The sequence below is a fragment of the Myotis daubentonii genome, chromosome 19 (genome assembly GCF_963259705.1).
Source record: "Myotis daubentonii chromosome 19, mMyoDau2.1, whole genome shotgun sequence".
Classification (NCBI taxonomy): Eukaryota; Metazoa; Chordata; class Mammalia; order Chiroptera; family Vespertilionidae; genus Myotis; species Myotis daubentonii.
The window spans coordinates 16,382,705-16,409,040 of record NC_081858.1 but is presented as its reverse complement, the minus strand read 5'-3'; the positions used below and the strand labels follow the sequence as shown (position 1 = coordinate 16,409,040).

At 55.7% G+C, this 26,336-nt stretch overlaps 1 protein-coding gene across 2 annotated transcripts in view; it reads left to right on the top strand.

The window, feature by feature from the left end:
• KIRREL3 (kirre like nephrin family adhesion molecule 3) overlaps positions 1–26,336 on the top strand; it is a 456,656-nt gene that overhangs the window by 385,913 nt on the left and 44,407 nt on the right. For both annotated transcript variants that reach the window (XM_059676141.1, XM_059676140.1), the window contains exons 3-4: positions 2,179–2,328; positions 4,357–4,506. In XM_059676141.1, coding sequence (XP_059532124.1) covers positions 2,179–2,328; positions 4,357–4,506 — 300 coding nt within the window. The remainder of the gene's footprint in view (positions 1–2,178; positions 2,329–4,356; positions 4,507–26,336) is intronic.

Here is a 26,336-nt window from a genome sequence, read left to right as displayed (position 1 = left end):
CCATCAATGGACATTTCTGAGGACTTGAGCCCCGTTTTGGTTAAGGCCTTCTCAGTCTGCCCCCTCAGCTCCCTGCTGGCAGCTTGATCGTTCGATTTTGGGATAAAAGAAAGAGCTGAGGAATCATCATGAGAGCCCAGAGAAGAGCCTCCCCCCACCCCCTCCCACTGTGTGGCTTCTGCACCCCTTTCCCTCCCCTTCCCTCTCCTCCTTCCGCTCCCCCCTCCTCCTCCTCTCGCTGCTCTTCCTCTTACCTCCCCTCCAGGCCCTTTTCTCCTTCCCTCCTCACCTGGCCCCTCACCCTCCTGCTCTTTCTCCCACCTCCTTCCTCCTCTCTCATCTCTTCCCTCCTTCTTGCTCTTGTTTTGGTGCCAGAAACTATCTAATTACAACCGAGAAACAGAAGAGACAGAGAGGGGAGAAAACAACCCCACCTCACATGGCTGATTAAAACGTCCTGTGAAATCTAATCGGGAAAGCTCAGCTCGGAATAAAAAGTGCTTCTCCCACAATTCAGTGCCCATGTGATTGTTAATGAGACTCCTCGGAGACCAGCCAAGATCTGATCAGGTGGTGGGCTCCGCTACCTGCCACGGCAGGGACTGTCACGGCATGTGGACTCTGTCTCCTCCAGGGGGCGCCGCCACGCGTGCTGCCACCTGCCTGCCCCCCTTGGAGCGACACGCCAGCAGCCCCTTAGCCCTCTCTGTGGCCTGAGCCTGGGCCCTGGTGTCTCAGACCTCAGGGCTATCCTGACCCTTCCAGGGGGAGGAGAGGCCGGGCAGCAGCCCAGCCAGGCCCAGCTCTCCTGGGCTGTCAGTAGCTGCAGAGCAGGGTGTGGGAAAGAAGGGGTGCTTGGGAGTCAGAGCACCCCGGCTCAAACCCCTGCTCCGTCGCTCATCAGCTGTGCGACCTCAGGCAGGTTACTTTGCCTCTCTGATCCTGGTGTCTGTGCGGGAACATGGGGCTATTTCCGCCCCGTGATGTAATTCCTTAAGTCACAGGAGGGCGGGCAGGTGAGGCATGGTCGCACTGCGGGCGAGCTCAGTAGCTGTCATTGCCCTGTTCATTCAGCGGGGCCTCCTGGGAACGCGGTCACAGCACCCCCTTCGGCAACCCCTCCAGGACCAGGCTCAGGGATCTGCATGCAGCATAGCTCAGCAGATGAGAACATGCTTTTGGAGCCAAAAAGGCTTGTATCTGCAGCCTCGTCCTGCCCCTGGACGCACCGAGCAGTTCAGATAGCCTCTGAGGCTCCGGTTCTTAACCCTGTGAAATGGGGTGATAAGGGCCCCTGTGGGGGCTGCCCCCACTCCAGGGAAGGTGCAGTCGACACCTGGTCTGTCGGTAACAATCGCAGGCCCTGTGACTACCTCGCACCTCCTTGTGCCTCATCTGGTTGGTACGGGGATGAAAACATTGATGAGCTAATATTTTAAGTGCTAGCACAAGCCTGGTGTGTTGTACACGCTGCTATTGTGTTTAATAAACTAGGGACTGGCTGGCTTCGATGGCTCAGTGTCATCTCACTGAGGTATATGGGGGGGCGGGGGTACGGGGTCACAGTCATGGCTTTCTCCCAGTGACAGTGAGGCTGGGGTAGGGTCTGCTGCAGAAAGGAAAGGGACAGGCTGATGTGTGGATGTGAGACCTGCTCCCTCGTGGCACACCCCCCGCCACACTGCACACCGCTCCCCCTGGTGAACCCGGCCTGAGGCCCATCCTGAGCCACTAGCACAATACTGTTTCCTGGATTCTCAGGTCTAACCACAGCTCACCACTCCCACACCCGCTGCCTGAAGCACACCCCACACAGAATGCTGCCGGGGGGGTCTCTGTCCTGCGTGGAAGTGGGTACAAGCAAAGGGTGTCACGTAAGAGTTAGCCAGATGGAAAGGGAGAGGCGTGTCCCAAGGGCAGTGAGTGGCGGGCACGGCCTATGGGGGGGAGGATGGCTGGACCAGGGGTGAGTGTAGGGAAGTTAAGGATGGATGGGGCTCCAGTGGGGACTCAGCTCTGAAACAGGGGATTGGCCCAGGGTGGGGGGGCAGTGAGGAGGTCGCTGCTGGGCCCCAGGCAGGACGGGAGGTGCTCCGGGAGGTGGGGGGACCTGCCCCCTGGGCCAGCTTGGGCCCTGCTCCCTGCACTCACCGGCCGCTCTGCTTGTCTCCTCCCCAGGCCAAGTGTACTCCTTCAGCCAGCAGCCCCAGGACCAGGCCGTGGTGTCGGGGCAGCCGGTGACGCTGCTCTGTGCCATCCCAGAATATGACGGCTTTGTTCTGTGGATCAAGGACGGCTTGGCTCTGGGCGTGGGCAGGGACCTCTCAAGTGAGTACACCCAGACCGCCCAGGAGGGCCTGGACCCCGCCCCTGCCTTACCCTCCCCTGCACCCCCAGCTGTCTGTGCAGGGCCTCACTTTCTCTCTGGTCACCACGGCTGGCGGGGGGGGGGGGGGGGAACAGTCAAAGGAAGAGATTTATAAATACACTCCCTCATGTTGATAGAACATTTTTCTTCTAAGAAGCTCAGATATATCACTTCTCGGCCTTTTGGCTAAGATCAAGTGTAGAAGCTCAGATATTGTCTCATCAATATCCAACAATCCACAGGGGAAAAAGGAAGGATTTTCTCCTTCATGTGATGGGGAAACAGAGTCACCACTGAAAAAGAAGTTGATTCAAACCTATACCAAAGCCCAGTGCCTGGCTCCCAACCCCCAAAAGGCCCAGACGCCCGGTCAGTTCTCACTTAGAAAGACAGGACCTCTTTGCTGCCCCACCTCCCGGTCACTTTCGTTTCAACCAGCATTTATAGTCTATTTACTATGTGCCGGGCCCTTTACATAGATTATCCTGTGTAATGGTGCCCAGAACTCTGTGAGGTACCAGCATTTCCCACTTTACTGGTAACAGAAGCACAAAGAAGTAAAAGCAACTAACCCAGACAACACGTGGAGGGAGTGACCGAGCTGACATTTGACCCAGGCAACCTGACTGCAGACCCCAGACTTGCAGTCATTTTTTTATATATATATTTTATTGATTTTTACAGAGAGGAAGGGAGAGGAATAGAGAGTTAGAAACATCGATGAGAGAGAAACATCGATCAGATGCCTCCTGCACACACCCTACTGGGGATGTGCCCGCAACCAAGGTACATGCCCTTGACCGGAATCGAACCTGGGACCTTTCAGTCCGCAGGCCGACGCTCTATCCACTGAGCCAAACCGGTTACGGCGTCGCAGTCATTTTTCTCCCCTGGGGTAGCAAGAGAGAGCGAGGATGCTGGAGGGTGGGGGTAGGGGCCTAGAACGTCCTCCCACTCCCAGCTTCTGAGCTGATGTTTTCTGATGATGCTGCCAGGCCCTGGGACAGCATCACAGCTCTGCTGGCTAATTAGGCAAATACAAACAAACCCATCACTGATGTTTTCAGCAGCTCCTGAGAGCGAAATCGTGGCTGATCGCTTGCTTGCAAGACAACAAAAACACAAGCTCAGCCAAGCCGCCTGCGGGAGAGCCGGGACTAATCGCAGGACAGCGGGATCCAGGGGCTGGGCCGAGGGCCGGCGTGGGTAGCACTGAAGGCAGCAGCAGCAGCGGGAGGTAGTTCTGCCATTCGGTCGATTTGCATATTAGGTTTTTATTATATAGAATTATCCATCTCCAGCCATACAAGGAGCCCCAAATTCCTAAGTGTCCTGAGCACCTCCTAAGTGTTTAGTCAGACCCTGGAGTTCAGGGTTGGGAGGAGGAGTGATGAGAAAAGTGAACCACAATGCTTCAAAGTGACCGGAGGCTCCTGGGCATGGTAGGGTAGGCTAGATCCTGCATCCCAAAACAAGCTCTTCCCAAAGTCACTCTTTTTAAAAATATATATTTTATTGAATTCAAAGAGGAAGCGAGAGGGAGAGAGAGATAGAAACATCAATGATGAGAGAGAATCACTGATTGGCTGCCTCCTGCACACCGCACAGTGGGGATCGAGCCGCAACCTGGGGCATGTGCCCTGACAGGGAATCGAACCGTGACCTCCTGGTTCATAGGTCGATGCTCAACTACTGAGCCACGCCTACCGAGCCCCAAAGTCACTCTCAGTCCTTTCCCCAATCGTTTCCTGCTTTATCCCCACCCCCCCTCTCTCTCTCTCTTACTCTGCCTTCTGTCTGTCTGTGGGTCTCAGCCTGGGTCTCGCTGTCTCCCTGCGTGTCCTTATCCAAATGCACATCTGCTTGGTAACCCGGCTGCTGAGTGCACCACTTTCCCGAGGAATAGGCCCGCTGTGTCTGTCCCACGTATCGCGAATGTCGCCTCCGCCCCTGGGCCAGCCCCCGTGATACGCCCGCTGTGTCCACAGGTTACCCGCAGTACCTGGTGGTGGGCAACCACCTGTCGGGAGAGCATCACCTGAAGATCCTGCGGGCAGAGCTGCAAGACGATGCCGTGTACGAGTGTCAGGCCATCCAGGCCGCCATCCGGTCCCGCCCCGCGCGCCTCACCGTCCTGGGTAAGAACCGGCCGCGCGCGTGGGGCAAGGACACTATGGGAAACCTGGTGCTCGGTTCCAGAAGGTTCCTTCAGGGGCCTCCTGCTGGGCAAAGCCCCAGGCATTGTCCCCCAGGGCTCTGGCCTCGGCCGCAGTGTGTCAGTAACGCCAGGCCCTGGAAATCAGAAGGCCAGTGCCACCTGCCTGTGACTTTGTCCAACCCCAGTGTGTTTACCCGGCCGAGAAGCAAATAGGGCTCCCAGAGGCTCACGTATTCGATCAGAGAACGTTTTCCGCGGCATCTGGGCCCTGGGCTAGGCGATGGAGACAGAGAAGTCTGGGACACATCTTTGAGTCACTTCCTTCTGGACTGACCTCCCTCGGGGTGCTAACAGCCCAGGTAGCCACTTCCCCATCAGAATCCACCTGGAGCTGGACGGGCCCCGTGATGTCAGCATCCATAGGGACCACCACTGCCCGTTCCTTCCCCCTCCCTGCTCCTGGGAACCCTGGGCTGCCTGGGAAACTCACTTCAGGCTCTTAGTCCCAATCATACCTTTGCTCTGGGTCTCTCTTCATCTAGCTTCCCAGGGGCCCAGTGTCCCTGGGACACCCCGCCTGAACAGGTGCCCCCCCCCCACCCTCGGGTTGACCTGCCTAGAAACAGGGAATGGGCTCACTACCTCTTAAGCAGTGGTTCTCAACCTTCCTAATGCCGCGATCCTTTAATACAGTTCCTCATGTTGTGGTGACCCCCAACCATAAAGTTATTTTCGTTGCTATTTCATAACTGTAATGTTGCTACTATTATGAATCATAATATAAATATCTGATATTCAGGATGTATTTTCATTGTTACGAATTGAACATAATTAAAGCATAGTGATGAATCACAAAAACAATATGTAATTATAGATGTGTTTTCCGATGGTCTTAGGCGACCCCTGTGAAAGGGTCGTTCGACCCCCAAAGGGGTCGCGACCCACAGATTGAGAACGGCTGTCTTAAGAGTCACCTCCTTCCTCTGCGAGATGTTACTGGGGACCATCCGCCTGGGACATAAGTCATAGCAGCTCTTGACAGCGACTCTCAAAGCATGTCCACTTCTCCTTCCTCACTCTTTCGATGCAAGTCTGTGGGACAGAATTGTTGCCCCAAATGAGAAACCGAGGCTCCAAGGAGCATAGGCCCGCCCCAGGGTCTGCCGGCCGGACTCTGCGCACCCCTCACTGCCTCCTCGGGGAGCCTCTGCCAGGCGCCTGGTGCTCAGCAGCCAGAAGAGGCTGACCCCGGCTCTGCCCTCCCACCTCTCGGCAGCTGCTGAGATGCTCTGACAACGGGGTCAGCGCCGGGGTGCTGCCTCCTCGCCCAGCAGATGAGGCGCATGGCCACGCGGAGATGAAATATTTACGAGTGTGTCAGGTTATCTTCAGATCTACACGGCCAGCGTGCAGGCAGATTAGCCCAAGCCCAGCAGGCAGGCCCCGGAGGACCGCTTACCAGGCTCGGAGCCTGGCTGCTGGAGACGGGGGAGGAACTGGGGCCAAGCCCAGAGCCTCCTGCCGCCTTTGGTCTCCTCCGCCCACCATGAAAGGAGGGAGGGAAGCCAGCGGGTGGGCAGGGCTAGATGGCTGGGGCTGTGTGGTCAGGACGGGCCTTCCGGAATGTGATCAGGGACGTGGAAGGGCGGGACAGCCATCGTCATCTCTCCCAGGACGGGAACAGGTATGGGGCCTGAGGGGAGAGAAGAGGAGAAGAGGAGGACTTGGTACCTAATAGCTTTCCTAGTTTGAAGGGCGTGGGGGTGGGTTGCAAAATGCCAGGACAGATGTGCTAAGTGGAGCTGTAGGGTCTCCCTCTTCAGAGGCTACTCAGCCCCATGCTCGGAAGAATCCGCCTTCTGCTTCCTCGGGCCCTGACAGATCAAAACACACGTGTGTGATTGGAGCCAGTGAGAGCTTTATATGTATCATGCATGTGTGAGTCAACGTTTATTTTTAAATTGCCAGTGCGAGTCATATGTACCGGCCGGTCGGCCGGTTGACAGACAGATGGACGGATGGACGGTCACTTATCCTTTTATATATAGAGATGGGGGTCAGTTGAAGAGGCAGAAGGGGGAGTTGCCGGGGCCCCAGCAGGATGCTCTGGGTAAAATTCCTGAGAGCCAGGAAGGGAGCCTGAGCAGGGACCTCTCATGCACACTCCACTGAAACAATTCCTCCAAAACAAGCTAACCCTGGGGATGAGAGAGCTCCCCCAGGCTCTGCCTACAGTCCTCCGGACTCCTCAGGGCCACGCCAGGCCCCACCCCTGAGCCCTGAGCTGGTCCTGCCTGGCCCCACCCTGGCTGGCCTGCTGGGCTCTGCCTGAGTTACTGCCTGGCTGAGTTTCTCTGTGGTGTACAGCCCCACCTACTGCCCTGGAGGGAGGCCCTACAAGCAGAAGCTCGCCAACCATCTGGAAAGGGAGCCCTGGTCTGCTCACCGTGGCGGACAGACAGAGCAGCTGCTCCGGCAGGGGGGAGAGGGGTGTCTCTACCCTGCCCAGCCAGCTTCCCAACCAAGACCCCATCTGCTCGGCTGTGACATCTCAGCCTGGGAAAATGTCCCAGCCGGCTCCCCAAGGGGGCTAGGGGGGTGGCAGCCCTTCCCGTGCTCCAGGAATGAGAGAGCTTCCTAATTCAGTCTGTATTTGCCTGAGATCGATTTTTAATTAAATAAAGTAAGGGCCTGATTAGAACCTGCGGAAGACGTGAGAGCAGAATCAGACGGTGCTCTGGCAACGCTGCAAAGCAAACACTTTGGCTGGAGCAGAGGGGTCCCCCAGGGTCTCCCCATCAAAGCAGCGAGTGAGGAGGGCCAATGCGAGAGGCTACAGAGCCAGCAGATGTGCGTGGTGGAAATACGCTTCGGCCGCACCCGTGGAGACGTCGGTGGGCCAGCTACAGAGCCTGCCGGGCTCCCGGGAGGGCTCGGGGACTCAGGCCCCAGCGGCCAAGCCCAGAGTCACAGATTCATTAGCCTTGCGTTTCCAGCTCTCAGATGCAATCAGGAGAGGAGCAACTTGGAGCTGAGCCTTTGCTACCCCGGGAGGCAGGGAGAGGGAGGGAGCTGGGGAACCAGGAGGAAAAGGGGGGCAGTGGCTGTGCTGGGGAGGCTGAGCCAAGCAGAGACCGGGGAGCCCAGCCCCGGTGAATAGGCAGGCCGTTCCCTCTGCGACCCAGCCAGGCAGGGACCGTGCTCTGACTCCAGCCAGGTCCAGACACCCGTCTTCCCGCCCCCAGAACCTCTGAAAATCATGGTGTCGTGGAAAGAGCGGCAGACTTGCAGGCAACAGCCTGGGTCCTGCCTTTAAGCGGTCCTGTGATCTCGGTCCTGCTATTCAACTCTCGGGGTCCCAGTTGCCTCATCTGTAAAAGGAAGGCGGTGATCAATCAGATGACCTGCAGGAACTGTCCAGCTCCCCAAACGCCTGACGGAGGCAAAGAAGGTGACTGACTGTTCAGGGTGTTTTAGACGGCATTCCACCGCCAGGCTGCAGATGGGACCTCGCCAATCCTGCCCAGCCCTGGGATCCGCGACTGGCTCTAGACCTGAACCCAGAGGCCGCCTCTGGATCCAGCCTCCAGCCTCCTGGGCCATCTCTGCAGAGTCACGGCTCAGTTGAACATCAGGAGACCCCCAGACTCCTGTGCGGAGCTGGGGTGCGGGAGGAAGAGCCTGGGAGAAGGAAGGCCTGCCCGCAGCTCACTCACCGTGTGGCCCCAAGCAGGTCCTCAGGGCTGGCACTGGGCCTCTGGTTCAAACCTGTTTAACCAGCACTTAGTACAGAGTAGGTACTCGATAATATTTGAGGATTTTTCATACACGAGTGAATGAATGGGTGCATGAATGAACGAGGTTTCTGGTTTTTACTATAAAATAGGGGTAATAAAATTACCAAGCTCCTAGAGCAGTGATGGCGAACCTTTTGAGCTCGGCGTGTCGGCATTTTGAAAAACCCTAACTTAACTCTGGTGCCGTGTCACATATAGAAATTTTTTGATCTTTGCAACCATAGTAAAACAAAGACTTATATTTTTGATATTTATTTTATATATTTAAATGCCATTTAACAAAGAAAAATCAACCAAAAAAATGAGTTCGCGTGTCACCTCTGACACGCGTGTCCTAGGTTCGCCATCACTGGCCTAGAATTATTGTGAACATCAAACTAACACACACACGAGCACATACACACACACACACACACACACATGCAGACTGCTCCTCCCACCTGCAGGAACCCAGGGTTGAAAACATCTAAACTCTCCCAGGGCGCCCCAGCCAGTTTGGCTCACTGGATAGAGCATCGGCCTGAGGACTGAAGGATCCCAGGTTCGATTCTGGCCAAGGGCACATGCCTGGGTTGCGGGCTTGATCCCCAATAGGGGGTGTGCAGGAGGCAGCCAGTCAATGATTCTCTCTCATCATTGATGTTTATATATCTCTATCCCTCTCCCTTCTTCTCTGAAATCAATAAAAATATATTTTAAAATAAATAAATAAAAAATAAACTCCCCCACCAGGGCCAGAGCCGAAAGGGGATCTTGCCTGAAAACTTGTAGTTGAGAGACCCAGAAGTGGGTGCCCAGGACTTGATTGGCAAACATTTACTGAGCACCTATGATGTGCCAGGAGCCCATCTAGGCGCTTTGAGATTCATCCATAAGCACGCGAGAGCCAGCCCCTGCCCCGAGGGGGCCTGCGTTCTGGCCGGGAAACAGGCAGCCGTAAATAGCAAACAGGTTAAACAGGTTAAACAGGTAAACTGCCTCGTTATGTCGCGCGTCAGCCGGAATAAACACGGTGAGAGGGAAGGAGGGCAGGGTGAGGGGGGCGGGGAGCAGCGGGGGAGGGTGGTGGATGTGAGATTAATTATTTACAAAGGTATTTTCCCAGCCTTCCTTCCCCGCCCCTCTCCTTCCTGGCCCGTTCTAATATTAACTCTGCTGTCTCGTCGCTCCATCAGAAACACAGCTTCCTAAACCAGCATGAATTATTCACATGGAGAGTCAGTCCATTCCGATAAAAAGGCGCCTTCGCACTGATGCCCGGCCCGGGTCCTGGGAGGGCAGCAGAGAAGGTCCAACCAAGCCCTCACCTGGTGCCTTTCCCAAACCTCGAGCTCCCTCTGCATCTCCTCCACCCGGGAGCTGTGGGCAGGGACCTCCTGGGTCCGGGACAGGGGCAGCTCCCCTGACTGCCAACCCCCTCACCTGGGGAGCTGGGTGCAGAGAGAGGCAGCAGGGAAGGTGGGCTGACACAGAACCCAGGAGCACTGGCTACTAAAACTGTTCTAGAAACCAGTGGTGAGAAACCCAGCCAGTCGCCCTGCAGGAGGCGACAGTCTGAGTGGGTCTTAAGGGCACACAAGGCCCTCTGAGACCTGCCCCCTGCTTCCTGTCCAGCCCCCGCCCTGCCACCCCCTTGCTCCGAGGACAGCAACCAGCTTGCGGCTCTCCTGACCCCCTACACCTCTAGCTCCTTCGTTAATGTATTTGCCTAGAATGCCCTTCCCACCGTTCTTCCCTTGGCTAACATGCTCAGCTGTCAGGATTCATCTTAGACATCACCTCCTCCAGGAAGCCCTCCTGGACCTCACATGGCCTGACCGCTCCCCCTCTGAGCTCCCTTAGTCTTCTGCACGCACCTCCATCACCACACTCAACCCAGTTATATGGAAAGTAACTGTTCACATGCCTGGCTTCCCCGGGTCTCTCGGAGGGCATCATGCATCCTCATGCCGAGCCCAGCCTGTGCGCACCTACTAGGTGCTCAGTACGTACATGTGCATCTGATCACTGTGGTCAAAGGGATCGGGGCACACTATGGGGCGTTCACACGGTGAGAGTCCTTTGTATGTTGTGTCGTGGTTAGAGAGGTGGCACGGCGCCACAGTTAAGAGCCCAGACTCTGGAAGCCATTAAATAACCTTGGGCAAGTTATGCAACCCCTCTGTGCCTCGGTTTCCTCATCTATAAAATGGGGCCATAGTGGGAATACCCCTGTCCTCTCAGGGTTACAGAGCGTGTCATGAAGTAGTATACAAAACGCGTTTCACGCGGCCAGCATATCGGCGTTGACAGTCATCACACCTGTGGTGGGCGTCACTGTGATTCCTGCCGAGTTAGGGACACCCACGAGCGGCCCCTCCTTCTCGGAGGTCAGGCTCAGGTCCTGGGGAAGCTGTTCCGTCCAGCACGCGGCCAGCAGCCCTCCTGCTCAGCGCCCGGGAGGACGGGCGGAACCGATCTCCTCGTTAGGCTGCTTTGCCTGGACCCGGCCGGGCTGGGGTGCCCTTCTCACCTGTGCTGTGTGCCTTTCCCTGCCACATTCATTACCCTGCAATCACCCCAAATAGGGCAGCAAACAAGCCGGAGGTGGGAGATGGGAGCCAGCTAAGCTCACTTATCTCCTGAGGTTCCAGGTGGGAGCTGTGCCCAGCGCTGGGGCCCTCCCCCCGCCCCATACCACCCTGCTGCCAGCTCCTCCCTCTCCTGCCACACTGGCCACACACACCCTGTGTCCCCTGGCCCACAAGCTGAGTCCCCTCCTCCCCTCTCTTTGGCTACTGCACCCCTCCTTCCCCCTTGCCAGGCCCAGAGAAGATTGGAGGAGGTGCGCATGCTACCCCCAGCACCAGGCCCCCCACTCTATGGATCCCCCTAATGAACAATGGGGCCGAGGGCAGAGTCGCAGCCACCAGAGAGGGAAGGCCCTCTCCTGGCTCCGGCCCCTGGGCACAGTGCGCGTCACACCCAGGTCTCTGGCTGGCGGGCTGAGGCCAGCCCGGGAGGCCGGGAGGCCCAGCTGCACGGGGAGACCTCCCAGGATAAAATGGCTCACGACTTCTCTGCTCTGACCTCAGCCCGGGCCCGAGACAAGGGTTTCATGGCAAATTACAGATTTAAAACTCGCAATGAATCTCCATTACAGCGTGAAATGGGAAAGGAAAATGCAGCTAAAAGGAAGCCTTCCCTCAGTGCCAATGGCCAGGGAGGGGTGTCGCCTTACGGGGGAGTTTAGAGCCGAAGTCACCAAGCCCAGACCACAGGCGGCCCGGAGAGAAGGCGGAGGCTGGAGCACCCGCTGTATCACCAGCGCAGGACACCGCAGGGCAGAGCAGGCAGTGCCCACAGCAGGATCCAGGCCCCGGGATCTCGGCAGCGGGTACCTCTCCGCAGAGGAAAGACGCATGGCTCCCTCGGGTGGGCCAGGCCCCAGCTCTGTTCGTTGTCGCTGTGCTGGGCTGGGACCTGTTGGAGATGCCGCCAGGGAGAGGCATTGCAGGCCCAGTGCCACCTGCCTGGGTCACCCTCCCACGGGCCTCATGCACTTCTCACCCCCTCTGCCAGGCAGGCCCACGTCTCCCTCCTTTCCCAGATGAGAAAGATGACGCACAGAGAGGCCTTCTAGCTCGCCCAGGGTCCAAGAGTTAGAATCTGAACTCGGTTCTCTCTGCTCCCAAGACCCTCGCCCTTTCATCCAAGCCGGCTCTTCTCCAGAATTCTGCTCAGACCCACAGCTGTCTGACTCCTCCCTGCTGATGGACTGCAATGTGGTCTCTTTCCAGCCCCAGGGACTCTGGGAGCCCTGTCTGAGCCCGCACCCTGGCCCAGGGACCCCAAACGAACCGCCGGCCTCAGAAAACCCTTCCTCTACCCCTCTTCCCAGATGCACCCAGGGCACAGTCCAGGCCCTGGACCACAGCATCCATTTTCCACCCGATTAAGTCTCATTATCAGGGGGCTGCCCGCTGTCCTCTCCCCGTCACTAAATTATCCTGTCACTGTGGAGGCGGTTTTCCTAGTGGGAGGTTCAGAGAAGCCCACACAGCTGCCTCCGGCTCACAAAACTAAATAGCTGAGCCCCACAGCCCAGAAGGCGCGCTTCCAACAGGGTTCGCATGTTCACACGCCCATCGAGGTGTTTGTAAATGTTTGTAGAAAGGAAGGATTTCCCACATGTAAATATGTCAAGAAAGGTGTTAGCCGCTGAGAAGTCACCTTGCCAGGGCCAGGAACACACGGCAGCCTAGTGGTGGGAGGCGAGAAAGGGGGACCAGCCGGTGGCCACACAGCCATCCCCCCAAGAGCTGGTACTGCCCTACCCCCAAACACACTGCTCCCTCCCCCCCCCCACGCGCTTTCTCTGTATCTACGAAGAGACACACACTCACACGCCGTCACGAGGATGCTGGAGAGAACCCATTTTACAGATGGGTCAACTGAGGTCAGAAAGAAACGAAAAGATGCCAGAGGCTGCAGGACACATAGGAAAGGGAGAACCAGTCCTCTCAGATTCTTCAAGACTGAGGATGTTGGGCTCTGAGTACCGGTCACTTGGGACCGCCCAGTCTTTCCTCCAGCCCCAGCCCCCAACACCAACTTGGCCTGGGCAGCAGTTCTACTAACGCCCCAAACTTAACCTTGGAAAAGTTCCCCCAAATCTCACCTTGACAGAGAATTTTTGAGCTGGAAGGAGCCTGCCAATCAAGGGTTCCCCATTCATTCCATTTTTCAAACATGTATGTGTGCACCTTCCACGCCCCAGGCACTGGTCCATGCATTGCGAGTACACATCCGGGGTCAAAATAGATTGAACCCTCTTGCCTTCATGGAGCCTCTATCCTTAGACAATAAAACAATAGACACATGAAGAAATTGTTGTCGTTTATTAAAAGGGTTGAAGTGCCATCAAAAAAATCAGAGAAGCCCTAACTGGATTGGCTCAGTGGATAGAGCGTCGGCCTACGGAATGAAGGGTCCCGGGTTCGGTTCCGGTCAAGGGCATGTACCTTGGTTGCGGGCACATCCCCAGTAGGGGGTGTGCAGGAGGCAGCTGATCGATGTTTCTCTCTCATCGATGTTTCTAACTCTCTATCCCTCTCCCTTCCTCTCTGTAAAAAATCAATAAAATATATATATATATATTTTTAAATCAGAGAAGAATAGAAGGGACTGAATTTCCTGGAGGAGAGAGCAGGTTGAGCTGTCAGGACAGACCCCACAGAGGAGGCGACCTTTTTTATCTTCCCCTCTTATTTTTTTTACCAACTTTATGGAGATAGAATTACATTCCATTCAATTCGTCCATGATTTTTAGTAAGTTTACAGAGCTGTGCAGCCATCACCACTATCCAGCATTGGGCCATTTTCATCACCCTAAGACGATCCTTTGTCAATTTCCACTTCCACCCCAGTCCCAGGCCGCCACGGATCTGCTTTCTGCCTCTATGAATTTGCCTCTTCCGGACACGTCTATAAATAGGATCGTACAACATGTGGCCCCTCAGGTCGGGCTCCGTTCACTTAGCATAATGTTTGTGAGATTCATCCGTGGGGTGTGTGTCAATAGCTCCTTTATCTTCATTGCCGAGTAGCATCCGTTGCATGGACGGACCACATTCTGTCCATCCTTCCATCGCGTGGTTATTTCCGGTGTGGGGCTGTTATGGATAATGCTGCTATGAACATTCACATACAGGTGAATGCGTATGGATATGTTTTCATTTTTTCGTGGGTAGGTTTCTAGGAGTGGAGCAGCGAGGTCCTGTGGAAAGTTTAAGCTTAGCTTTTTAAGAAAGTGCCAAACTACTTTCCACAGCAGCTGTATCATTATATTCCGTTCCCGCCACGAATGAGAGTTCCAGTGTCTCCACCATCTCATCAATACTTGTCATGGTTGGCCTTTTCCGTTGCGGCTATTCTAATGGGTCGGACGTGATATTCCACCGTAGGCTTAATTTGCATTCCCCTGGTGACTAATGATAACTGAGCATCTTTTGTTGTCATAATTATCCATTTTTTATCTCCTTTGGTTAAATGTCTGTTCCAATCCTTTGCCCACTTTTAAATTGGGTCGTTTGTCTTTTTATTGTGTTGTGAGAGCTCTTTACATATTCTGGATACAGTTCCTTTATTAGGTATTTAATTTGCAAATATCTTCTCTCAGCTTGTGGCTTGTCTCTTTATCTCCTTAACACTCTCTTCCAAAGCACAAAAGATTTTCCTTTTAGCCAAGTCCAATGACGTTCTTTTGCTCTTTTATGGATTGAGCTTTTGAAGTTGTGTCTCTAACCCCAGGTCACAGAGGGGTTTGCGCCTATGTTTTCTTCCACACATTCTACAGTTTTAGCTCTAACATTTAGTCTATAGTTCCTTTTAAGTTAATGTTTGGGTAATTTGTGAGATAAGAAACTAAATTCGCCAAAACCGGTTTGGCTCAGTGGATAGAGCATCGGCCTGCAGACTGAAAGGTCCCAAGTTCGATTCCGGTCAAGGGCATGTACCTTGGTTGCGGGCACATCCCCAGTAGGAGATGTGCAGGAGGCAGCTGATCGATGTTTCTCTCTCATCAATGTTTCTAACTCTCTCTCTCTCTCTCCCTTCCTCTCTGTAAAAAAATCAATAAAATATATTAAAAAAAAAAAAAGAAACTAAATTCATCATTTTTGCATCCAGCTGTCCCAGCATCGGTATCAAAAAACTCTATCCTTGCCCTGGCCTGTGTGGCTCAGGTGGGGGGAGCTTCATCCTGTTTGTCGAAAAGTGGTGGGTCCAATTCCCAGTCAAGGGCACACACCTGGGTTGTAGGTTCAATCCCCAGCCAGGTCAGGGCAAGTGTGGGAGGCACCAGTCAAATGTTTCTCTCTCTCTCCCCCCCACCCCCGCCTCCTCCCTCCCTTCCACTCTCTCTAAATATCAATGGAAAAAATATCCTCGGGAAAGGATTTATTAAAAAAAAAAAGAAAGAAAGAAAGAAAAACACTATTCTTCTCAATTATGATGCATTGATCTATATGTCTATTCTTTTGCTAGTACTGCATTGTCTTAAATACTATAACTTAATAGCAAATTTTGAATTCAGAAAAAGTAAAACCTCCAATTTTGTTCTTTTTCAAAATGCTTTTAGCAAGTTGGGGCCCCTTGTATTGCCATATAACTTTTAGGATCAACTTGTCAATTTCTGCAAAACGGGTGCTGGACTTTTTATAGGAATTGTGTTAAAGCTCTAGGCCAGTTTGAGGAGAATCTCCATTTCAACAACACTGAGTCTTCCAATGCATGAACATGGACTGTCTTCCTATGTATTCAGATGTTTGATGGTTCCCTTTGAGGGCTGGCCTAATAATGCATGTGACCAAGACCCTCTCCCCAATCCCATGAGATCCCCTCACCCCTGTCTAGGAGGGAGGGAGAGCAGGGGTAGAGAGAGGGCCTTCCCCTGTCCTGTGTCCACATTCTGGTGCCCATCTGCCTCCCAGGCCAGGGTGCCCCTCTCAGGACCCAAGTCTGCCTTCACAGTCACCTGCCCTCCATTCCCATGGCCTTCGGTCTGCCCCAGGCCCACCGGCTCTGAACCTCCCCGGGAAGAGCTGAGAGAAAGCCTCGCTGCCATTCACAGCTCCCTTTTCACACAGAACCCACGCAGCAGACGCTTATCTGCCTAAGAGAACGAGAGCCCTTGGTTCTTATCTGTCAGGGAATCTTATCGACTAGTAAACAGGTTCAGGTGGCAAAAGTGAGAGAGGAAAATAATTAAGGGGGAGGCAGGTGAAATGTTGGCATTACTGTATTATCACTTAAGTGCTGCAAAGCTTTTAGTTCGTGTTTTCCTACGGAGACAGCCAGTGAGGGGAAATCAGCCGGCCCATTATCTGAGCCGCACACTGGCTCGCCCCTCCTCCCCGCCACCTATAAATCTTATTAAACAGGTTCCACTGGCAAGACAGAAAAATAATTAAGGCAAAGGTAGGTGAGATGTTGATGTCGTTACCGTAATACAACAGCCTGTTTGGTCTCTACACCCGTGAAACGCAACCGAGGGAAATCAGTTTTCAAGATTGCCTTTCCGAGATGCAAATCGAAGAGCCGAGAGCATGGCTGAGAGGAGAGACCGGCTTCACACGCGGAAACATTTCCAAGTCTGAGCCCGTCTCTCAGGGGCCTTTAAGCCCACAATTTACCTTTTGACTGCATTCTGGTTTCTCGCGCATCCTTTAGTTCCCACTTAGTTATTGACTAGAGACACGGCACCGAAAGAAAAAAAAAGGGAGAGTAATTCTGCCGCCACCGGCCTTCAAAATCCATAGCAGGAAGGGACTCTCGAGGGAGGACCGCAGCCCTCGCAGTGAACAGGGCTGTGTGAGTCGATTGCCCTCCCAGGCGGGTGCCCAGGGGCTGGGGACCTGGGGACCTGGGGGTAGAGCTCCCAGGATGGGCCACTGGGCCTCAAGCACATGGGGGTGGGGTATCTAGAGCTGGGTCCTCCCCTAATGCGTGTGTTGACCCACATGGCGTGCCAAATGCCTGCGCTGTGCTGGGCAGGGGTCTGCCAAAGAATGAGAGACCCCCAGAGTGGGCAGAGGCTGCAGGAACCACTGAGCCCAGGTTCTCCAGTGGCAGCTGGCAAGTGGCAGGTAGACCAGGCACACAGACAGGTCTGGTCAGCTCCCAGAGTTCCTTTAGAGTTTTGGGTTTATTGGGGGGAGGGGGGGCGTTAATTTGTTGCCTACATTTAAGATTCTGGAAGCCTTAATATTAAACATTCAGACACCTGGCTTCTCTTGTAAACATCTGGCAACATTAGGCCCATCGGCGGGCTGGCGACAGTGGGTGGAGTCACACCCCCCAGTGTCGTTAGCAGCAAATGATTCTAGCAGCAAATGTCCCATGATGCCAGGCCACCTGCAGTTTCTTGAATGATCCGGGAGTTTCCAGGCCTCGGGGTCCCGGGCCATTTAATAAGTGGCCTTTGCCCGGGGCCCACTGCAGGCAGCCCTGGAGGGGAGGGCCTTGACCTCAACCCGTGAGGGGAAGGTGCTGCCCACAGGAGCCAGGCAACCCGATGTCCTTCCCGCTGCCCCAGGGCCCAGCTGCCCAGGGCACTGCCACCCCTGCTCCCTGAGCCACCAGTTCTCTGTGCGTCCCCTTTACTTGCTAGATCAGCGGTTCTCAACCTTGGCTTGCACATTAGAATTACAGTGGGGCCTTGACTTATGAGTCTAATTCGTTCCAAGACCGAGCTCGTTAAGGAGCTCGTTAACTCAAATTACTCTGTCAACTCAATGCAAAAAATCTGCGGAGAGACAGCTGGTATCTCAAAAAACTCATTAGTCGGGACACTCATAAGTCAAGGCCCCACTGTCCCTGGGAATCTTTTTAAAATCCTGATTTCTGGGCCTCATCCTCCGGAAATTCTGTTTCTTTGTTACTAATGTTGTGGCCCCACCCCACAACAGAGAAACAGAATTTCCGGAGGATGAGGCCCAGAAATCAGGATTTTAAAAAGATTCCCAGGTGATTCTAATGTGCAGCCAAGGTTGAGAACCACTGCGCTAGATGAAAGTCACAGGGTGTGAGGGTGCCCATTCCTCTCCAGCCCGTTCCGTTGTCTGGGGCACACGGCGCACCCTGGGGACTGTGAGCACCTCCGTGGGAACATTTAACTGCAAACAGCTTCTAGTTGGGATCTGTTCTAATTGCTAATTAGATCTGATTATAATTATCTCTCGCCGCCATCCCTTACCTGGCACAGGATGGGACGTGGCCTCGCGACAATTAGCAGCGTCTTCCCTGGCACACCCGCCGGTGAGGGACACCATCTCGGGGTCGCGGCAGAGCCCGGCTTATTGAAGGCAGGCTGCTGTTTACTGTTGTGATCCAATTAGATGTAACTAATGAGGGGAACTCGAATTCCCCCCCCCCCCCAGTCTCCTTTTGGTCTCAACTGATGCATCATCTGCGGGGAAGGAGCCGAACTCCCCTTGGGGGACCCTCCTTTCCTACCTGGAGGTGTTGAGGGGTTTTGGCCGCCAATTCAGTCCCCACTGCCGGCCCAGCCCAATTCCAGCCCCGAGGGAGGCAGTGAGCCTGACAAACAGACTCTGAGCAAGTCCCCTGGTCCCTCCAAGCCTTGGGTCCTTGTCTGCCACCTGGGAGAACATGTGCCTCTGGGCCCACACCTGCCCCAGGTACCCACAGGCCCGGGGGAGGGGCATCTGTACAGCAGGGACCAGGGTCCTTTGCTCTCAAGTCTGGGGCCTGGGCTGGGACGACATGAACAGCAGGAGCTGGGCTGGCTCTGGGGGCATCTCTCCAGCACGGGCTTCAGGGAAGTGAACGCCTTACACGGCCACTTAGGGTCTCCATAGCGGGGAGGGGAGGGAGAGAGGGTCCTTGGCCACCGGCACCTCCGTCGGCCATCTGTGTGAGGGAACCCTGCCCTGCCTCTCTCCCTGACACTCAGCCTGCTCTGCTGGCTCCCACCAGCCCTGGAGTCCTATGGCCAGCAGCCATGTGTGGGCACCTGCCCACCCCACCCCACCCCACCCCTGGGGTAGGACAGGGCCGGGCCCGGGCAGCAGACACCTTTGCTGCCCCTGCTGGGCTCCAGGGAGCCAGGGACTGTAGCCTGGCAAACAGGAGGTCAGTCTGCCAAGGTCTGGAATTCAAATGTGGCTTTGGCTGGCTGGCCGGGCTGGCACCTGCCTGTGCCACCCGCCTTGTGCCACTCTAGATTCTTAGTAGCAAACTCCCGGACGGAGTAGGCTCAGAGTCATGGAGCTGAGGGAGTCAGAGCTGGGGCTGGGCAAGGCAGACACAGGCCCCGGGGGGAAATGTTCGACTCAGGGCCCACCCACCCCAGCCTCAGCTCCCCTGCACGCTCCCGCCTCGCTCGTCATCTCTCGTGTGTTTGTGCACGATTCTCTCTCTTCACTCCCCCCACACATACCCCAGCATGCTGCACGGGCCCCCAAGGCCTCAGCCTCTCAGTCTCCCCAGTCTGGCTTAGGACCCCCTCTAAGTCCCCATGGCAGTCCTGTGCTCTGTGGGGGTCTCCCCGACCTGGACTGTGTGCCCCGGGGCCAGGGACCAGGCCTCCTTGCCCTCCACACCCAGTGCCTCGCCCAGACCCCACAGACGGCAGCACTCAGTAAGTCTGGTGGGCAGGTGCATGGCCACCAAGATCACCTGCAAGCCGAGGCAGCCTGACCCTCAGCAGCCGCCATGCAGCGTGTCTGCGGCCCGGGCCCTGCTACTGACCAGCGACGTGGGGACTGAACCGACGAGTTCTCCCCGCTCCTTCCCTGCCCCACTTCCCGGGCCCTGGTCTGACCAGCATCCCTGCACGGCCACACAGCCCCGCGTTCGCATCTGATAAATGGACACAATAGCTGCTTCTCTAAACTAAAAGGGTCCCCGTGAACATCAGGCGAGCGCCGCATGTTGTGAGCGTGCTTTGTGGACTGCGACGCTTGGAGAGAAGTTAGACGCTGTCACCAGGCTCCGTGGGGTCCGGGGGCAGCTGTACCGGCCGGGAGAGCGTATCTGTCACTCCGCATCCGGTGACAGCGGGCAGGGAGCCTGACACCGGCTATAATGGGAGGGTTTGCCCCATAGAAACTGCCCAGCACCGCAGCTGGGGTTCCGTTTGGTACTGCGCTTTGTTTATATCTGAAGAGTTTGTTGAGGAGCACACCGTTGCCCCAGTCCCTGCCCTTGCTGACCCTGAGACCTTAGGCAAGTCGTTGTTTTTGAGGCCCTGTTTTTCTTTTCTTTTCTTTGTTTGGTTAATCCTCGCCTGTTTTCCATTGATTTTTAGAGAGAGTGGAAGGGAGGGGGGGAGACAGAGGGAAACATTGATGTGAGAAAGACACGATTGGCTGCATCCTGCATGCGCCCCGACCAGGGCTGGAGATCAAGCCTGCAACTAAAGTATGTGCCCTTGACTGGAATCGAACCCGAGACCCTCCAGTCCGTGGGCCGACGCTCTATCCACTGAGCCACACCGGCCAGGGCTGCTTTTCTAACACGGGAACAAGGATTCCTCTCTGTCCCGGCTGCTCAGGAGGCTGTTTGACATGAAGGGAAGCACCCTGTATGCAACAAAACTGGCTGGGAAACCCCCCGGGCCAGCCGTCGTCCCATGATTAATGCCCTTTATTATAACCACCCTTCATCGTAAAATACGCAAGAGCAGTGACTGAGCGCCAACGCACGCCTGGCACTGTGCCCAGACGAGAGACAGGGCCTGCTCAGCAGCCTCCCGGGGCTGACCTGGGCCGGGCCCCCGGGGAGCACAGATGAATCAGGCCGCAGGGCCACCGGGGAGGACTGGAACGGCAAGGCTGGGCCCCAGGGGCCTGAGCTCCGACCCAGGCTCCTCCCCTCAGGCGCAGGTGGCCTGCGATGTCTCACTGGCCACTGGGAGCCTCCAGGGATTACCAAGGGGAGGAAGGAGACTGTATGTGAAAAGTGTGGGGTGCTAATTAATGCCAAGTGGGGACCCTGGGGTTCAGAGAGCTGGACGTGCCTCGATGGGGCGGAAGTCCATCCAGTCCTGTACACCCGGGAGACCTTCACCCACCTCGTGCAGCTAGTAGGGGCTAAGCCGGTCATATTAAGCACCTACTGTGTGCATGGCTGTTCTAGGCACTAAAGTTACAACAGTGAATAACACAGAAAAAAGTTGCTGTTCTCACAGAACTTCCACCCGTGGAAGGAGACAGACAATAAGCAAACAAACACTGTGGTGTCACGAATGACATAAAGCAAAGCGAAGCAGGGTGAGGAGGCGGAGGCTGGGGGGCAGAAGTGCTATTTTATGTGGATTCCAGGGAAGGCCTCTTTGAGTAACATATACCAAAACCAAGAAGGAGAAGGAGAAGGAGGAGGAGAAGGAGAAGGAGAAGGAGAAGAAGAAAAGGGAGTGAGCCAAGCAACCCCTGGGAGACAGCATTGGGGGGCGGGGGGGCAGCAAGTGCAAAGGCCCTGGGGCAGGGGGCTTCTTGTCATTTTCCTGGAACAGCACAGAGGCCTGTGTGGCTGGCACAGAGGAAAAAGGAGAGAGTGACGGGGATGACGTCAGAGGGAGCCAGGGCAGATCTGGCAGGATCCTGTAGACCATAGGAACTTCAGATCTTCTCTACTTGAGAGAGGGGAGCGCAGAGGCTTTGAGCAGAGGAGAGACATGCTATGAAAAGGATCTCCTGGCTGCTTTGCGAAGAGGTCATGGGGGGCCAAGGAGGAATGCAGGAGCCGGGTCAGGAGGCCACTGTGGAGTCAGGTGTTCGGTGCCGTGGCTGCTGGGGCAGCAGCAGTGCCGGTGGGAGGAGGGAAGAGCTCTGTGTATATGTCAGTGGTGGGGCCATTGGGGTGTGAGAGACAGGGCAAAGCCAAGGGCCCCCCAAGGTGCCCGGCCTGACCTGCTGGTAGGATGGAGATGCATCTTGCAGAGATGTCAGAACTACAGAGGAATGAGTTCTGAGCTCCGCTCCTGCCCCGCGGTTCCGACTGTGGCATCAACAGCGCCCTCCCTCGGGCAGACATCCCCTACCTTTGCCCTCCATACCCTGGGGGAGGGAGACCCAGGCCAGAGAGCACCTCGGGTCCCCTCATTCCTGGGGCGTGGCTGCAGCCTGGTGCTGGCTCTGAGGAGGAAACCCCAGGCATAAGTCCCCTGGGCCCTCCGAGAACTCCGTTGTGTGGGGAGGCGGCTTGTGCACGCAGGGGAGGCTCCCTGTGGGAACTGGGCTGCAAGGAGGAGTGAGACAGCGAGGGAAGTGGGGCAGGAGGGAGGGCTTCAGGGAGGAGGTGGTACATGGACCTGGAGCAGAGAGGGGATTCATCTGGGGGGCCTTGGGTAGGTCAGAGGGCACGAGAGAGGGTGGCAGCTGACACGGGGCCTTGAAGCCAGGCTGAGGGTTCACACTCCCTGTTGCAGATGGGGAGGTTCGCCCCTGGAGGTGTCTGAGGAGGCAAAGCAGGGCCGGTCTGCAGGCTCACCCCTAACCTGCCCCTCCACCTGCTTCATTCCGCCCCTATCCTCCCGCAATCCCTCCCAGCCCCCAGCCCAGGGTCCGGGCAGCAGGGTGGGGCCTGCGTGGACGACAGGGGCTCCAAGGGGACCAGCTAGGAGTTCAGCACCCCCTGGAATCAGTCAGTGCACCGCCTGACCACCTGGCTGCTACTCAGCCCTTCTGGGCACCAGCTGAGAGCATGCAGGACGCTCAGTTCTCCTGGCTCCCCCTGCCTCCCGCGCCCTGAGACCCAGGGGGCTCTGGCCTGATTAAGGTGCGTGTCATCACCCCGGGTCTTGATGGATGGCCCGGGAGCCGCTGCACATCTCAATCTGTGAGCCTCCCGAGCTCATCCGTCTTCCCCGGCAGCTGCTCCCACCCCTGGGAATCTTCCACATCTGAACATGCCCAGAGGGGTCCAAGCGCCCTCACCAGGGGCAGGGGAGAGGAGCAGCTAGCCCCCTGGGGGAACAGTTGGAGCAGGGCCGAGGTTGGGTGAGGCACGAAGTTTAAGGGGCATCAGGGAACTCAGTGATCCAGCCCAGGCCGGTGTGGCTCAGTGGGTTGGAACGTCGCCTGTGCCCCAAAGGGTTGTGGGTACAATCCCTAAGTCAGAACACATACCCAGGTCTGACCCCCAGTTGGGGCACATACGGGAGGCAACCGATTGATGTCTCTCTCACATCAATGTTTCTCTCTCTGTCTCTCCCTCTCCCTTCCTCTCTCTCTCTCACTAGAATCAATGAGAAACATATCCTGGGGTGAGGATCACAAAACAAAAACTCAGTCATGTAGATACGTAATATTTAATGCAGTGTTTTTTAAAATCAAAATGAATGCAAAAAATATTAATTTTTGTACAAAACGTCAAAATATTAAATAAAGACTGGGTCAGTAACAGCATCATCAATTCACACGAGAGCCTGGGGCAGGAAGGAAAACGTATGCCCCCATATAGTACATGAATGTGTAAATGACACAAATGCATGTCTGTAGGGACATACATCCTTGCACTTAATAAGCCCCGGGGAAACTGAGGCAGGCAAGGAAGGGGGCATGTGGCTGACTGGAGGCAAGTGAGAAAATGGAGGTCCGGGTTCTGAAACACGCTTCCTGAGAAGATGGAACTGGGCTGTGTCACCTCGGGCAGGTCGCTCAGCTTCTCAGGGAGGTGCCTGGGGCTGGGTCAGCCTCGAGGTGCTTCCTTTTCCCTCTTGGAGCCATGAGAGGGGTGGGAAAGCACCCCCGTCGCCAGCCTGCACCCCCTCCGCAGCCTCGCCTTCCATGCTGGCACCTGTGCCGCGCTCCGGCCTTAGACGCTCGCTGGTCCCACCTGGCCGTCATGACACGCTGGCAGTGTTTACTGCTGTGCCCACTTTGCAGATGTGAACAGTGAGACTGGCCCTAGTTCACTCAGCTGGAAAGCGGTGTCCCTGAGACTCAGGTCCTGTCTTCGGAACAGCAGTATCTGAAGCCCTCCTTTCTCCCCACTCAGGACCCTCCTCCACCAGTGGGTGGACACAGAACAGAGCCCACCCCTATTCGCCAATGGGGACACCATGCTCTCCTCTCTAAACCCGTCCCTCCCCGGGCAGGTGGGCTGTGAACCGCTCAGCCTGTGCACCCGCTGCTTCTTGAAGAGCGAATGGCCATCTCTGCCCAACCTGGGGCCCCAGGAGGAGGAGCGGGGTCTCCCTATCTGGCCCCGAGAACTATTCCCAGCTTTGCTTGGCCTCCTGGGTCCCCAGACCACCATCCGGCCAGAGATGCAGGAGGCAGAACCGTTCTCTGGGATAAGGAGGGAGGAGGGAGAGGGGAGGGGCTGGGCATTAATAACTAGACTAATAATAAATAATTCCGGGGACATTACCTACGCCACCTCGCATAATCCGCCTGCTGGCCTGCCCTTGGCGAGGAAGACACCGGCTCCGAGAGCTGACACACTCACCGGGTCAGGCAGCCGGGAACTGGGAGGCCCAATGGCCGGTCCCGAGGCAGCTCCTCAGCCCCAAGGAGCTCTGAGGGGTGCAGCCTGGACGTTTCCAATGACCTGCCTCGGGCACAAGCCCCAGCTCTGGCGGCTTCATGCTGAGCGGGCTCTGCCCTCTCCCGGGGGCTATGGCCAGTGAATGCAGATCAACCTGACGGGATCTCAGATAAATATGCCGAAGAGTAACTAACACTGTCTTTCCTCCCCCCACACACAGACACACACTCAACTCACACACAAATACACACTCACACACACACACAAATACATACTCACACACACACAAATACACACTCACTCACACACACATACTCACACACACACTCACACACAAATACACACCCACACACTCACACACAAATACATACTCACACACACACACAAATACACACTCACACACTCACACACAAATACATACACACACTCACACACACACACTCATACACATACAAATACACACTCACACACTCACACACAAATACACACTCTCACACACTCACACACATACAAATACACACTCACTCACACACACACAAATACACACTCACACACAACTCACACACAAATACACACTCACACACAGACATACACACTCACACACAGAGAAACACTCACATTCACACATACACACACACTCTCACACACAGACACACTCACTCATACACTCACACACATGGACACACACACACAGAGACACACTCACATACATACAAGCACACTCACACACTCACAGTCACATACATACAGACACACACACATATATGCTGGCACACTCACACACATACTCACACGCACACTCACACAGTGCACTCCAAAGTCAAATGCAAATGATATTTTGAGTTCTATACCAGGTTTGGCTTATCTGGGCCTCAGAGTGCCTGTCACTGGGACCTGATCGTGACTTTAAGACACAGCCAATACATTTCCCCTCCAGCCAGCACTGAGCACCTTGCATCGCTCCTCAGAGCAGCGATGGGCTGTGCCCCGGCGACACCTCTGCTTTGGAGCGATCTATGCAGCACTCACACTCCCGGTTCCCGCAGCGACAGTGATGCAGATCGGAGCTGAGAGCCGCAATCGTGACTTGGGCTGATCCCGCTCCCTGCGGATCTGCTGAGAACTTCCCACACTCCCACCAGGGCTCCGCTCGCTTCTCTGCCAATCTGCTTCCTTCATCCCATCAGGGGTGTCTTCAGAGCCCCCCCCCCCCCCCACACACACACACACACTAAGTTTTCTCAGATCTCTAGCTCAGAGTCAGCTTGCACGGCCCCAGCCTTCAGCAGCCCCTACCTGAGCCTGCCACGGGCTGGGCATGACACGATTTCTCCGAGCGATGCCCTGTGGTTGCACAGAGCACCCGGGAGACCGTGAAGACCATGGATCGTACCCTCTCTGGATAAAGAGAAATGAAAGGCAGTGCTCGCCGATTTCTGAGGAGAAAGGTGGTCTCGGCGACAAAGAAGATAGGAGAGTCCAGAATCACCGGTAATGCCCAACTCCGGATGGGCATTCAGACACCTTTTATAATGAACTCCAAACACGTTGCCCTTTGTAAAATTCAGAGACTTGTACTTTTTCCAAATGGCTCGGACCAGAAAAAGAATTTGATGTTTTGTCTTAGGATTTGGCACAACGTAGACTTGAACGTTTTGCACCAAGTAGAAGGCGCCCTTGGTGGCCTCCTGCGATTCCCTGAAATGCATGTTTGCGGCAGAGACCGAGACAGCGCCCTGCGTCCCCCCCTCCCTTCGGGGAGCGCTGCCGTCGGCGTCTGGTCCTCCCTCAGGGGACACCATGGTCCCTCCTCATGTGCATCTTCGCCCTGAGTTCCGTGGCGCGGCCCTCGCTCAGCTCCGTCTGCTCTTGGCCTGTCTCTCCCTCTGCGCCCCCCCCCCCCCCCCCCCGCCGCCCACCCGCTGCCCTGCACTTCTCTCAGTCACCCCTCTGTCTCCTCCCTTCTCCCCTTCTTGCCTTCCACCAACGACCATCTGGAGCAGATGCACCATTTTGT